This window comes from Stegostoma tigrinum, chromosome 1 (genome assembly GCF_030684315.1).
Source record: "Stegostoma tigrinum isolate sSteTig4 chromosome 1, sSteTig4.hap1, whole genome shotgun sequence".
NCBI lineage: Eukaryota > Metazoa > Chordata > Chondrichthyes > Orectolobiformes > Stegostomatidae > Stegostoma > Stegostoma tigrinum.
Window position 1 is genome coordinate 107,227,021 of NC_081354.1, and position 15,401 is coordinate 107,242,421.

The 15,401-nt window shown below is 41.0% G+C and overlaps 1 protein-coding gene across 4 annotated transcripts in view; it reads left to right on the forward strand.

Moving 5' to 3' along the window:
• Positions 1 to 256: 256 nt before the first annotated feature.
• The window catches only part of fip1l1a (FIP1 like 1a (S. cerevisiae)), a 102,508-nt gene continuing 87,363 nt past the window's right edge, over positions 257 to 15,401 (forward strand). For 2 of the 4 annotated variants that reach the window (XM_048526105.2, XM_048526181.2), the window contains exons 1-3: positions 258 to 486; positions 618 to 663; positions 12,320 to 12,380. In XM_048526105.2, the coding sequence (XP_048382062.1) occupies positions 399 to 486; positions 618 to 663; positions 12,320 to 12,380 (195 nt within the window). In that variant the 5' untranslated portion in view covers positions 258 to 398. Of the gene's footprint in view, positions 487 to 617; positions 664 to 11,005; positions 11,367 to 12,319; positions 12,381 to 15,401 lie in introns of those variants that run through there. The other 2 variants (XM_059647815.1, XM_048526233.1) reach the window with 2 other exon arrangements.

The window sequence follows — 15,401 nt, forward strand, 5'->3', positions numbered from 1 at the left end:
TGACACAGTGTGGAGGTGGAGGAGGAGGAACATCTCTGACTCCACTTCTCACTGTCTCTTTTGCTTTTGGAGTATGTTTTCAAAATCCAAGGTAATGATGAGTCACGAACCAAAAGCATGTGAAATGTTGTGAGTACAGCACTGAACATTGCCTGTGTAACACACAGTCTCTCTCTCTCTCTCCCTACTTACCTGCTTTCACTTTGACACCAAGCAGTTAGACTGAGGGTCAGTGCCAGAGGCTGGTTTCCGGGTCAGAGGTACCGGCTTCGGGGGTCATTTCCTGGGTTAAAGGTCAGGCTGGCAGTGAATGTGCGTATCAGGAGTTGGGCCCAGTGCACGGCGAAGTTAATCTCATTTCCCCGGGCGGGTGGTCAGGCAGGCGGCCGGCCGGCAGCATGTCAGCGGAGGCGGAGAACGTGCCGAAGGAGGCCGGCTCAGGCAGCGCGGGGCTCGGTGAGGATGAAGAGCACTGGCTGTACGGAGGTGAGTGTGGGCCCCGGGCTTGGGCGAGGTGGTACTGTCAGAGCCGGCCCCGGCATGTTACAGCGCGACCTCTGATCACCATCGTTTCCTCCTGGCCTCCTCTTTAAGCCGATGTTCCGTTTCGATTTCAGATGAAAACGACCCAAACAAACAAGAAGAGGCCGCGCCTGTTGACAGGTGAGCGAAAATTCAGAAGTTCTCAGCCCCCGCTTTTTCTCACTTTCACCGTGTGGATTGCTTACATTTTTACAGGGGTCCTTTACTCCTCAACACTGCATTCAGATCTTTTGGTAAAGACACTTCTGTTTTGTGTCTGTGTGGTCGGGTTGATCAATTTGTACAGAATTCAAGGTGCATTGGCCGGCAGTGATCCTTGGGGTGAGGTGCATTGGCCGGCAGTGATCCTTGGGGTGAAGTGAGATTCTCAGGAGGTTTGACAGGTTGGAACAGAAACAAAGTTGCTGGGAAAGCTCAACAGGTCTGACAGCATCTGTGAGGAAGAAAACAGAGTTAACTTTTCAGGTCCGGTGACCCTTCCTCAGAATTGATAGGGTAGAAACTGAGCGGTTGTTTCCTCTTGTGGGACTATGTAAATGAACTCCAGTAAATATCTTGAGGTTTTCTGTTTCTTACTATCTTTCTATGCAGTGAATTCCAGATACCCACCATCCTTGTATTGATCTCTCTACTAAGGAGGAAAAGCTCTCCTTCAAGGGCATTCTCCTATAACGCATGTTCTGGCTACACGAATTGGCTATGACATGACTGACGATGGGGGGGGGGACACTATTTCTAAAACACCAACTTGTGTTGGCTACAATGTGATTTCATCGCTGACCAATTGATTTTTTAGAAAGTATTACAAGAAAAAAATTGGATTTAAAGATTCTCCTCATCCTGGCCTAGGCACCAAGCCATCATCCCACCATTGCTGAGCTTTCTGAAAAAAAAAGTGCTATTTCAAGCCCTCAAACACAGCTCCTCTACTTCAACCCATGGACCAGGGTGCAATTGCAGCTTTTTATTTAAGACATGCATTTAAGAGGCTGATTGCAGCTACTCAGCGGGACAGGGACAGTGTTCTGCTGGTTGAGTCCCGCTGTGAAGACAGCAACTAGTTGTGAGGGGGAGGTGGAAGCTGGATGAAGGTGAAGTCCAAGATGCAGCACCATGAGAGCTTCCCACTTGTGTTTTGCCTTCTATTCTAAGGGAAATTGAGAAGCAGTTGCAACTTTTAGAGGACAATGATTATAGCGCAGAACATGGCAGAGTAGCAGTTTGTGGAAAGTGGCAGCCTATGAACAGCTTCTGCATGAAAGAAGAAAAAAAGGCAGAACAGCAAAAACTGGATGTCTTTTTGACCTAACCCTGCAACCATAACTGTGCCTGAAGAAGGTGTTGGTGGTGGTGATGATGATTATGATGATGACCCTTAGCCCCTCCATTAACAACAGAGTAACCTCAAAACCTCCTCCCCATCAAGTCATCTTGATGTTTTTTTCAAGGTAAGGCGTTAAATTTACTTTTATTTCATTATTACGTATGCATTCAACATTTATTCAAACTGTTCTGTCCTTTTCTGTTAGGCTTTTGAGTGACTTTGGAGTGTTATATTTTGATGGTCTGACCCAACCCTGTTTTCTCCAGAGGCCCTGTGATTTTCTATGATGCATTGTTGCACAAGAATGCAACTTTCATGTTATGGCAGAATCCCCAGCATCTACTTGAACGATGACCCGCAACTGTGTTTAGGTCAATAAGGCCAGTGTCCTATGCGTTGTCTTAAGTTTCATATTTACCTGTCCTTCTGGCTTCAAGGATCTTTGGACATGCACGCCAAGGTTTGTCTCATCCACTGTATTCTAGAGCCTGGGACTTTGGCAACTGAAGGAGCAGAGATGAATAGTGAAGTGGATTAAAGTTGTTTGAAGTAAAGGTCACTGTTACAGGAAGGCAGATGCCTTGGACAGTTTAGGAAGGTTGGGGGAGATAGGTAGGGACGTGAAGGAATGTGAAAGCAAGTATGAAAACTTTTCAGTCAAACATTTGCTTGATGGCAAACGAATGGTAAGCAGAGATGATAGAAAAGTTAAATGATGCAAGATGAGTCAAGCAGCAGAGTTCTGGATGACTTCGAGCTTAGCGAGGGTAGGATGTACTTGAACAGTTGGCGGTGCATTCAGTAGTTGGACCTTTTAAGTACAAAAGACATGAATGCAGGTTACAACATTATGTGAGAGGTGAAGTTGAAGATGGAAATTTTTGAAAGTTCATCTTGAATCAAATGTGATACTAATGTTGCAAACAAATTCCCTTAATTTCAGACTTGACAGGGAGAGGGTTAGACAAAAATAGAAATTGTTGGAAAAACACAGCAGGTATGTCAGCATCTGTGGACAGAAAGCAGAGTTACTGTTTTGGGCCCACCGAAACTTCCTCAGAACTGGAGCCCTGGAGATGACAGCAAAGGGAATAGACTTTGGAGCAGGCTCTAAATGCAGTGGCTTCAGTTCTTCCAATGTTTAACTGGAGGACATTTCTGCACATAAATAAACGGCCTGATATTGTAGTAACAGTGGTGGGAGGGGCGGGTGGTGGTGGTACCCAAGAAAGTTGACATTAAACAGTCAATTTGAAAACTAATGTGGTGCTTTTGGGTGATGTTGTAGATTTGCTTGCCAAGTGGATGTGTTTTATTGCAGACATTTCATCACCCTGCTAGGTAACATCGTCAGTGTGCCTCAGATGAAGTTTTAGTGAGGCGTATAAATAACAAGCAGGGCAGAAACCAGCGCTGCAATCAAACACTCCAGGTTGGCGAGCAAGTCTACAACCTCGTACGAACCCGAACTATAAGTCTTTTCAAACACCTTTTGGATGATGTTGCTGAGGGACAGCATGTAGATTAGCTAGAGGGAACCAAGGAGTAACCCATGGTGTTACATTGAGGTAATGATGCTATAGCCATTGCAAATGATTTTCTGGCTTTGATTTGGGTAGATAAGAAGAAACTGGGTGAGAACAATTCCACTGAGCTGGATGACAGTAATGAGGTGTTAGAAGTGGAAGGTATATCAAAACTGCAGGCAAATTGCAGAGATTAAGTATTATCCTTAATGTTATCCGCTAGTAGATCATCCTTCCAGTAGCTGGTCTGTTTTACATAGAACATTACAGCACAGTACAGGCCCTTCGGCCCTCGATGTTGTGCCGACCTGTCATACCGATCTCAAGCCCATCTAACCTACACTATTCCATGTACGTCCATATGCTTGTCCAATGACGACTTAAATGTACCTAAAGTTGGCGAATCTACTACTGTTGCAGGCAAAGCGTTCCATTCCCTTACTACTCTCTGAGTAAAGAAACTACCTCTGACATCTGTCCTATATCTTTCACCCCTCAATTTAAAGCGATGCCCCCTCGTGCTTGCCGTCACCATCCTAGGAAAAAGGCTCTCCCTATCGAACCCCCTGATTATTTTATATGTTTCAATTAAGTCACCTCTCAACCTTCTCTCTAATGAAAACAGCCTCCAGTCCCTCAGCCTTTCCTCGTAAGACCTTCCCTCCATACCAGGCAACATCCTAGTAAATCTCCTCTGCACCCTTTCCAAAGCTTCCACATCCTTCTTATAATGCGGTGACCAGAACTGTACACAATACTCCAAGTGCGGCCGCACCAGAGTTTTGTACAGTTCACCATAACCTCTTGGTTCCGGAACCCGATCCCTCTATTAATAAAAGCTAAAACACTGTATGCCTTCTTAACAGCCCTGTCAACCTGTGTGGCAACTTTCAAGGATCTGTGTACATGGACACCGAGATCTCTCTGCTCGTCTACACTGCTAAGAATTTTACCATTAGCCCTGTACTTTGCCTTCCGGTTACTCCTACCAAAGTGCATCACCTCACACTTGTCTGCATTAAACTCCATTTGCCACCTCTCAGCCCAGCTCTGCAGCTTAGGTATGTCTCTCTGCAACCTACAGTATCCTTCGTCACTATCCACATCTCCACCAACCTTAGTGTCGTCTGCAAGTTTACTAACCCATCCTTCTACGCCCTCATCCAGGTCATTTATAAAAATGACAAACAGCAGTGGACCCAACACCACTAGTAACTGCTCTCCAGGATGAACATTTCCCATCAACTACTACCCTCTGTCTTCTTTTAGCAAGCCAGTTTCCGATCCAAACTGCTATATCTCCCACAATTCCATTCCTCTGCATTTTGTACAATAGCCTATTGTGGGGAACCTTATCGAACGGCTTGCTGAAATCCATATACACCACATCAACCGGTTTACTCTCATCTACCTGTTTAGTCACCTTCTCAAAGAACTCAATAAGGTTTGTGAGGCACGACCTTCCCTTCACAAAACCGTGCAGACTATCCCTAATCAATTTATTCTTTTCTAGATGATTATAAATCCTATCCCTTATAACCTTTTCCAACACTTTACCAACAACTGAGGTAAGGCTCACTGGTCTATAATTACCAGGGTTGTCTCTACTCCCCTTCTTGAACAAAGGAACCACATATGCTATCCTCCAGTCATCTGGCACTATTCCTGTAGACAATGATGAGTTAAAGATCCATGCCAAAGGCTTGGCAATCTCCTCCCTGGCTTCCCAGAGGATCCGAGGATAAATCCCATCCGGCCCAGGGGACTTATCTATCTTCACCTTCTGAAGGATTTCTAATACCTCTTCCTTGTGAACCTCCATCCCACCTAGTCTAGTAGCCTGTATCTCAGTATTCTCCTCGACAACATTGTCGTTTTCTAGAGTGAATACTGTTGAAAAATATTCATTTAGTGCTTCCCCTATCTCATCTGACTCCACACACAACTTACCACTACTATCCTTGATTGGGCCAAATCTTACTTTCGTCATTCTTTTATTCCTTAAATACCTATAGAAAGCCTTAGGGTTTACCTGATCCTATCCGCCAGCAACTTCTTCTGTCTCTTCCTGGCTCTTCTGAGCTCTCTCTTTACCTTGTGTTGTCCTGATTTAATTTTCCATCTCTTTGGAAGTGTCAACCTTTTGTAGGTATTCTGTGGATAACTGTGTTCTGGTACTTTACCTTTCATGAGTCTACCTGGGGACTGTTTACAGGTTTTTCACCATGAAACATCCCATGAAAGTTTGTTTTAACTTTATTACTTGGTTGTAATGAACAATCTGGTGATTTATATTTTCCTTTTCTTGAATTCAAAGTGCTGATTGTACAGAGTCTACAGCCACTGTGCCTCATCCTAGCGAGCTTCTTAGAGAAAAACCTACCTGATACCTCATAATCAGGAGGCAACGATGTAGTTGTCAAATGGAGCAATAGAGAAACACGAAATTCTGAAATTCTCGGGCATAAAATTTCTTGTAAATGATTATATGTGATGCCAATATGTCAGTTTGCGCAGTCTGTAGTTCCCAGATTATACTTGTCTAACCCCGATTTCAAGTATTTTCTTTCCTAATTGAATTTTCTTTCTCAATTGTGCTGGTTTACAATTCTGTAATACTTGACCACCTTGGTCAAATACAATGACTATTGGTGTCTAATATAATGGCTGTTTCCCTGCCAAGCCTCAGCATCATATGCACCTGCGTGCTTTGCCGTTACTAGTTGGAACCTGAGCTGCATTTTTAAAGTTGACCCAGTGCTGTTAAGGCCGCTTTATTTACTATTTCCGGGAGTTTTCATTGAGATGAGCTGATAAGAGTGGGAATTTAATAGTGTACCTCTGTAATGTTCAGTGTAGCTCGTTTGCCAGTAGAATAATCTTAAGAACATAAGAACTTGGAGCAGGAGTAGGCCATCTGGCCCCTCTAGCCTGCCCTGCCATTTAATAAGATCATGGTTGATCTTTTTGAGACTCAGCTCCACTTACCTGCCCACTCACCATAACCCTTAATTCCTTTACTATTCAAAAATTTATCTAGCCTTGCCTTAAAAACAATCAACGAGGTAGCTTCAACCATTTCACTGGGCAGGGAATTCCACAGATTCACAACCCTTTGGGTAACGATGTTCCCCTTGACCCCTTTATTTTGAGGCACTGCCCTCTAGTCCTAGTTTCACCTGCTAGCGGAAACAACCTCCCTGCCTTCACCTTATCTATTCCCTTCATAATCTAATATGTTTCTATAAGATCTCCCGTCGTTCTTCTGAATTCCAATGAGTATAATCCCAGTCTACTCAGTCTCTCAAATCGGGAAAGTTGTCAAGTCATTTCAGTCGCTGTGAAAATATATTTAATTATGACATCAGAATGGAACTGCATAAATAAAGCAGTTGATAAATACACTTATATTGCACTTTTAACACGTCAATACTACTTGGCGTTACTTTCTGATTTTTCTTTTTTTAAAAAAAAATTAACTTCATAGAACTGACTAACATCCTTGTGCTTTAATTTTAACTTCCAAACCCCAACGTATATGTATTCTACACCTTTACATCACAAGAAGAGGATACAGATAGGTTAATGATAGCTTTACTGATGAAGGGTCTAGGCCTGAAACGTCAGCTTTTGTGCCTCTAAGATGCAGCTTGGCCTGCTGAGTTCGTCTAGCTCCACGCTTTATCATGGATTCCCCAGCATCTGCAGTTCCCATTATCTCTGCTCACAGGCAAAGGCCCTTTGGCCCCCCATGTCTGTGCTGACTGTGATGCCATTCCAAACTGTTCCCATCTACTCCTCTCGTGTTCTGTAACCCTCTCTTCCCTTCCTGTTCATGTGTGTGTCTAAATGTGTCTTAAATGTTGCTATCCTATGGCTTTTACTACCCTGGCAGCTACCATTCTCAGGTTTTTACAAACAGTTGAAACAAAGGCAGCAATTGCTGGAGAAACTCAGCAGGGTCTCACATCCTCGGTGATAGGAAGATAGGGTTGATGTTTCTGGCCCAGTGACTCCTGTTTGGCATAAATCTTCTGATGATGATGGGTCATCAGACTTGATGTTGACTCTGTTATTTTTATGCCCCACGTTTTCTGCCAGACCTGCTGAATTTTTTTCCAACAGCTTCTGTTTTTATTTAATATTGTTACTATTTGGCTCACAAGTAATCGTGTATTAAAGCTTCACAATGTTGCCATCTCATTTTAAGTGCCCGTGATGCCGGTCCTGGTATTCCTTCCAGGACTCTTGCTGAACGATAGTTGATCTGATGGCACTAGCCAAGTAGAGGATTTTCCAGCCCATGAGGTGCAGATTGTCGTTGAAAACACGTAGCACCTTATGATTGCACAGTATTTACTTGCTAGATCTGTTTGACCCTATTGCTTGTAATACCAGTTTTACCACACTGTACTCTGAAAGGTATTCTCAATGCGAAGATGAACTTCATGTCCACAATGTTTGTGCAGCCATCACGTCCACCCATTCTGTCAAAGACCAAAACATCTGTAACAGGCAGAATCAATGACCATGAGGCCAAGTAGATGTTTTTCTCTGTTGTCGGTTTGGTCACCATGGGACCATAATATATCGGAGCAGAATTAGGCCATGCGTGTTAAGGCACTTAGCACGCTTGCTTTCATTGCTCAGACCTTTGAGTATAGGAGTTTGGATGTCACATTAAGATTGTACAGGATGTAGGTGAGCCTACCTTTTGGAATACTGTGTCCAGTTCTGGCCGTCCTGCTAGAGGAAGGTTATTATTAAGTTGGAGAGGGTGCAGAAAAGATTTACCAGGATGCTGCTGGGACTGGAGGGTGTGAGTTATGAGAGGCTGGATAGGCTGGGAGTTTTTTCACTGGAGCATAGGATGTTGATGGTTGACCTTTTTAGAGGTTTATAAAATCATGAGTGGTGTAGATAAGGTGAGTAGCAAATGTCTTTTCCCTAGGGTTGGAGAGCTCAAAATTGAGAGCATAATTTTAAGGTGAATGGGGAAAGATTTAAAAGGGACCTGATGGGTGACTTTTCACACAGAGGTAAATCATATGTAGAATGAACTGCCAGAGGAAGTAGTAGAGGACGGTACAATTTGGACATTTAAGAAACATTTGGATAGGTGCGTGAATAGGAAAGGTTTAGAGGGGTAAGGGCCAAACGCAGACTCGTGGAGCGAGTTTAGTTTGGGAAACTTGGTCAGCATGGACGAGTTGGACTGACAGGTCTGTTTCTGTGCTGTATAAATCTACAACTGTACCTCCTTTTAAAATTTCTCCCTCTTACCTCCGACCTATGCTGTCTAGTATCTGACTCCCAACTATGTACCCTCTTCATGCTTATAATTTTATGTACTTCTATCAGGGCACCCCCTCAGCCTCTGATGCTGTACCAAAAATAATCCAAGATTGTCCAACCGCTCCTGATAGCTAATACCCTCCAATCCTGGTAAATTTCTTTTGCATCCTCTCCAAAGCTGCTTGTAGTGTGCTGATCAGAATGGTACACAAACTCCAAATATGTCCTAACTAAAATTTTATACAGCTGCAACATGACTTGCCAATATTTATACTCTTCTTGCCCTTACCAATGAAGACAAACATGCCATACCACCTTCTCCACTTGTTTTGCCACTTTAAGGGATCTGTGGGTGTAGATCACAAGATCCCTCTGGATATTAATGTACCTAAGAGTGCTGCCATTTACAGTATATTTTCCTGTTGTGTTTCACTTTCCAAAATGCATCATGCCATACTTGCCCAAATTAGCTCTCTGCCCAACTTACCAACTGATTTGTATCATTATTCACAACACACCAATTTTTGTTGTGCAATTTTATTAATCAGACCACCAACAAATTTCATCCAAATCATCGTTGCAGAGCACCAATAGTCACAGACATCTGGTCAGAAAAATGCCCCTCCATAAATACCCTCTGTTTTCAAAGATCAAACCAATTTTGTATCCAATAAAGATACTGGAGTGTGAACATTTTAATAGTTAGGAATTACCAAAGAAATCGGGAACTTTTAACTGGAGCAGGGGAGATTTAAGAAGTGTTCTAGATGGACAAGTTCAAATAAGACTTGTCCGTTTACTGGAGAACAGTGAGTTAATTGAAGGTCATAAATTAAAGTTATTACCAGAAGAGATTTAGCAAAAAGTATTGAAGTTCTGAGAATATTGAATGGTCTTCCAGAACCTGATTTGAAGCAGAATTTGACATAGCTTTTGAATAAATAGATCAGTTTCTTTTTAAAAAGAAAATCATGAAATCACTGTAGATGAAGGATAAGTGCATAATACTTCAGTGATGTACTATAGGTATGAAGGTTCAACTATTTGTTTTGATTTATTATCACATATATCTAAGTACAATGCAAAGTTTTATTCTGCATGTAGTGCAGGCAGGTCATACCATTCAGAGTGCATAGGGAAATACAACAAAATGAAGAATACAGTGTTACAGCTGTAGAGGAGGTAAGCAGAGACTTGGAATTGAGGTCTAGAAGAGCAGGTTGATTATCAATCTAAGAATAAGATCAGCTACAGACAGCTTGCAAAATGTCATCATGCTACACTATTTTGAATATTTTTTCCTTTACTTCCATTTTGTAAATTTTAGATTAAAACATCTGGCTCCTTGTTTCAAATATAGGACATGAGACAGTTACTCATGAATTAAGTTCTGTTCAATGGGATAAAAGTTTGTGAAGGTTTTTCTGTAAAAGATTTGGTATCTGCTTTCAAAAGAAAGCCCAGAATGTTCATGTTACTTGGATGTTGTTCATCCACAGTACAACTCTTGCCAGAGTCTTGATTTCTCTTTCTAATGTAGACTATTTGGAGTTTCTTATTTGTGAGCATTTTAGAAACATAGAATCCCTGTAGTGTGGAAGCAGTCCACTCAGTTAATCAAGTCCTCACTCTCACCAAAGAGCATCCAACCCAGACCCATCCTTGTAACCCTGTCTAATCCACCTAACTTGCACATCCCTGTGGGCAATTTAGCATGGCCAATCCACTTAACCTGCACAACTCTGGACTGTGGGAGGAAATTGGACCACCCGGAGGCAACCCACACAGACAGAGAAAGTGCAGACTCCACGGAAGACGGTTGCCGAGGGTGGAATCAAGCCCAGGTCCCTGGCACGCTGTGAAACTGCAGTGCTAGTCACTGTGCTGCCCTACTTTTACTTAGTCATGTCGTTTAATTTTTTTATTATATTTTTTATTGAGACTGGCTAACTTAGCACAGACTGAGAATTGAATCTTGGACTTGGTAACTTGTTTGTTTTATTTCTATATCCCACTAGGCATTAGGTTATCAAGGGAGTGCATTGCAGCAACCAACTTTGAAATATCAGCTGCTTTAAAAGATAGATTTTTATCTGTTGCTCAAAAGCTGCCACCTGCTCTTCTCCTTGAATAATAAGATACAGACAGAATTTGTGCATTATTTTGTCCTTGGGGATGTCTGAGTTGTTTTATGTTAGTGAATTTTCAAAATGCAGTTTGCTATTCTAATGCACCAAACAATACAACCAGATCCCAAAAGGCAACAGATGAAATAAATAGCCAGTTACAAAAACAAAGTATTGGAGAAACACCACAAGCCTGGCAGCACCTGTGCAAGGAGAAGCAGAGTTAATGTTTAGAGTCCAATATGATGCTTATTTGGAAACCTGGATAAAGAACGAGTTAATCTGTTTCTGTTTGCCTTGTCCAAAGAAGGAACGTTCGTCGAGGTGCCTCTTTAAGTAATGAAACAGGAAAATCTGTGTCTGCTTGAATAGGTAGTGAGAGCCTTTGCTTAATGCCCTAGTGTGATGATTGGTATCAAAGCCAAAGGTCTCACTGCTGACCTTGGAGGCAACGGTCCACAAGGACCTAGCAGTCCCCATGTTGACAGTTCAAATCTAGTATCAAATCAAAGCGATGCCTTGGCGTGCAGCAGGAGTCATGTCAACAAGCAGGTAGGCTTCCATCAGTTTGAAGCATTCACAATGCAAACAAAGAAGTTAAAATTATTTAAAATTTTACACTGAATTAAAATTTCAGACAGTGAAATAAATCTATGACTAAATGAAGAAAGAAACTTAAAAAAAAAGGCTAGTTTAAAGAGAAATTGAAATGTCCATTTTTGTATCATAAGGGAGAAATTTGACTCTTCATGAATATTTGCCGTTTGCTTTTCAAGACCGTTTAGGATATTTAGAAGTAATTCTGCAGTTGGTATGCCATTGAAAACTTACTTAATACCTCATTCATGAAGTGGAACCTTTTGAAAGTATTTCAGTGAGACAAATCGTGTATAACTGGAAATTTTTGCCAATTCATGATTAGGGGTTATTGCCAGCTGCTGGTACCTTATCAGTGCACCCTATGAAGGTTTCATTTTCCGTATGGAAATTTGGACACCTGCAAAAGTCTAGAAGTTACTGTCAAAGTTGCTATTAGTTGCAGTAGAGTAGTAATGGCTGCTGATATTTTGCTTTGACTGTGACAGCGAAACACTGAACTGTTTTCTCTGTTTTAAAAAAAAAACCTCTTCTATAAAACAGCCCTCGGTCAGCCTTAACAACTCCTGTATTGAAATTCTGAAGTCTAGGTTGCACAATTTTCTGACTTCTGAGCAGAACTGAGTTGAGCAGGTGCACTCATTTATAGTGTATGTTCCATCAAAAACCCGCATATACCTTTTCAAAAGTGAGTACTTTGACACTTCACATTCCGAAGTATTTAGCCAATATTTAATCTTGTTCCACCAAAAGTGTTAAATTCTGAATGTAAATTACCCATCCATGCTCGGTTCATGGTTGAAAAATGGTTTCCTTTTCTTTGTACTTTTGTGCTTGTCTAGTTTTGAAAGGCTGTGCTGTTTCATATGAAACATATCTTAGAATATTAATGATTTATCTCTCTTTAGTGTTGATGCACCTGCTCCAGACTCTACGGAAGAAACTCGGGGGAATGGAGTGATGAGAACGGTGAGTATTGAGTTGACTTCAGACCATCAAAGTGGGCGGTGTAACTGGGTTCAAGAAAATATTAGTGTTGAAGAGACAAGAAACTCTAGTAGTTGATCTGTTTAAAGCAGCTGTTCTTTCTGCCATCAGCTAACTACAGTGAGGAATATAACATTTGAATGGGAATTACTTTGTTGGCTTTTGCCCCTTACTTCATTTTTACTTGTGATACGTCATGTTTTGTAGAATTTTTTTGCTGTATTTCCATGGACCACATTGTGGTGTTAAGTTCAAACTAATGTGTTAAATGCACAGGTCAACTATGTTGTCACGATGTATTAAGTTTTGCTGTGTCTGAACGTGCAGCTTAGAGATACTTAAGGATTATTTAATAGGTCAGCAACCGTCACAGTTGTTGCTGTGGCAATTCCATTCATTTGAATTCATCAGAGATCATTCCTGTTGCAGATTGGTAGTTTCTGGTTAGGATAAGTTGCGTGGCAGGTGTAAGGAGAGGACATTGTGCCCTGGAAGTGGAGAAGCTGAAACAAAGGAATAGTTTTCTTAAGGCAACCCACCAATGTAGGAAAGCGTAATATTAGTTTCATTTGATTATTGAGTAGAATTGAGCTTTTTCAATTCAACAAGTTGATTCTGCACGTTTTATCTGATACTTTCTTACCATGTTGAGGAATTAAATGGTTTACAATTGAACTAAGATAACAAGGTGTAGAGCTGGATGAACACAGCATGCCAAGCAGCCTCAGAGGAGCTGCAAAGCTGACGTTTCGGGGCTAGACCGTTCTCCAGAAAACTTTTCTGAAGCAGGGCCTAGGCCTGAAACAACGTCCGCTTTGCAGCTGCTCTGAGGCTGCTTGGCCTGCTGTGTTCGTCTAGCTCTGCCCCTTGTATTCTCAGATTCTCCAGCATCTGCACTTCCTAATATCTCTGACACAATTGAACTAAAATTGATAACATTTAATTCAATAACCATCTAATTAAATTTTTAAAGAAATGGGAAAACACATAGCTAGAATCTATGGAACGCAGGGCAAATTAATTACAGAGTAGGAGGGAATCACAAAACGGCTCTAGCATAGGAGGTATTTGATGGCTCTCCAAATGAGCAGTTAATTTGATGCTGTTCTCCATGGTTTTAACCTTTTTCAAATAATAATGTAAGCCCTTCTTGAGAGCTTCAGTTGAATTTCCCTTGATCACAATCAGTCAGAGAGTACAAGAAACAGTAGCATGTGTATTCACTTTATAATGATTGCATGTCTTTGCTAGGTGTGTCGCTGAGTTTGGCATAGCTACAGTGCATGGAACTTTCTAAAAAACCCCTTTTTATGATCAGGCCTATATAGGCTATTGGAAAGTACTTCTGAAGTTGCAGGTGCATTGCCTGCAGTTTTCCTTTTATTAGTAATAGATGAATATATACACCATTGTTTTTATTAATAGGGCCTGTTGAACTTTTGTCTGCGTTAGTGTTGAATAAGCTCAACTCTTTATTTGAAATACAAAAGCATCTCTGACTTTTCATAATCAGATTTTGAAAGTCCAACTGAGGCATGTGGCGAGTTTGTGGTGTCAGTTACAATTTGACATGGGATAAGTTTTTTTTTAAGAGACTTCCTGGTAATCTCAGTCTTGCTTGCCCCCTCCAGTGTTTATTGATCATCTGCTGAGAAGGAGCTGCATTTTTGGACTGAATCTTTAGGATTCTCAAATTTTGCCTCACAATGCCAGTTCCTATTTTGAAACTCTCCTCTGCCCTATGTTCCTCCAAGAGAGCTACACTCCTCTCACTTTGGCCACTTGTGCATTCCGTGTTTGAATTATTCCTCCATTGGTTATCAGTGTCTTAATCTCTGAAGTCCCTTCCCTAAACCCGTCTACCTCTCTCTTCTCCTTAACAATACACCTTAAAACTTCCTGCTTTCAGCAAATCTTTGCTCTTCTACTTTTAATTATGTTGCTTATCGCTATATTTTTTCGTTTCATAGAGCCTCTTGTTTAATACCATGGAATGCTTCATTAAGTTAATGGTGCTATATAGATATATATTGTCTGCTATTTTGTAGAAAAAGAACCTGTCCGAGGCATACTTTTCAGACTTTGCAAAGGCTTCAAACATTATAGATTTCTGTTTACTGCTTAAATTTCATGATTTATTATGTTTCTGGTGAATCTGACAAATTGCTGTCATTAGCAATGACAAAAACAAAAATGGCTGGAAAAGCTCAGCAGGTTTGACAGCATCTGTGGAGATTACGGTTAGCACATTGGGTCCAGTAACCCTTCCTCAACAGTTCTGAAGAAGGGTTACTGGACCCAATGTGCTAACCATAATTTCTCTTCACAGATGCTGTCAGACCTGCTGAGCTTTTCCAGCCATTTCTATTTTTTGTTTCTGATTTATAGCATTCGCAGTTTTGTTTTGGTGAATGCACTCATCAGCTATTCCTTGATTTCTGAACTGTCTTGAAATCCTGTGGTTTTTGCTTTCAATGTGTAGCTTTACTTTCAAGTTTGAGCTTGTGTTAATTTTCTCTTTTTCTGATCTAATTGATAGAATATGATTATTCAGACTAAAGTCTAAAATAGTTTAATTTGTTATGCTTTGTTTTAAAAACAGACTTCAGTTTGTATATAGTGCTACATATTTGTCTGAGATGGTTTAATATAAGAAATGAAGTTATTAGGGAAACAGATACTAATGGTTAATATTTTGAAAACACCCAGCGAAGTTATTTCTCTGTATCTACAAAGGTTTAGATATTTTGTGTAGTGTGGGAAAATAAAGTTAACTCTTCAGTAGTATGCATAAAATAGCCATATAAACAGACGTTTCTTCAGGTGAGGTATCTGTGGAGAGAGAAATACGTTGATGTTTCTTGTCTAAAAATTACCCTTCAGAACCAAGAAGATTTTATTTCAGATGTTTTACTTGTATTTTGCATTTATTTCTATAAAATAGTTGTCAGCTTTGGGCATCGATTCTAAAACTTCTTCATTATATAACAATTCCGCAGCACA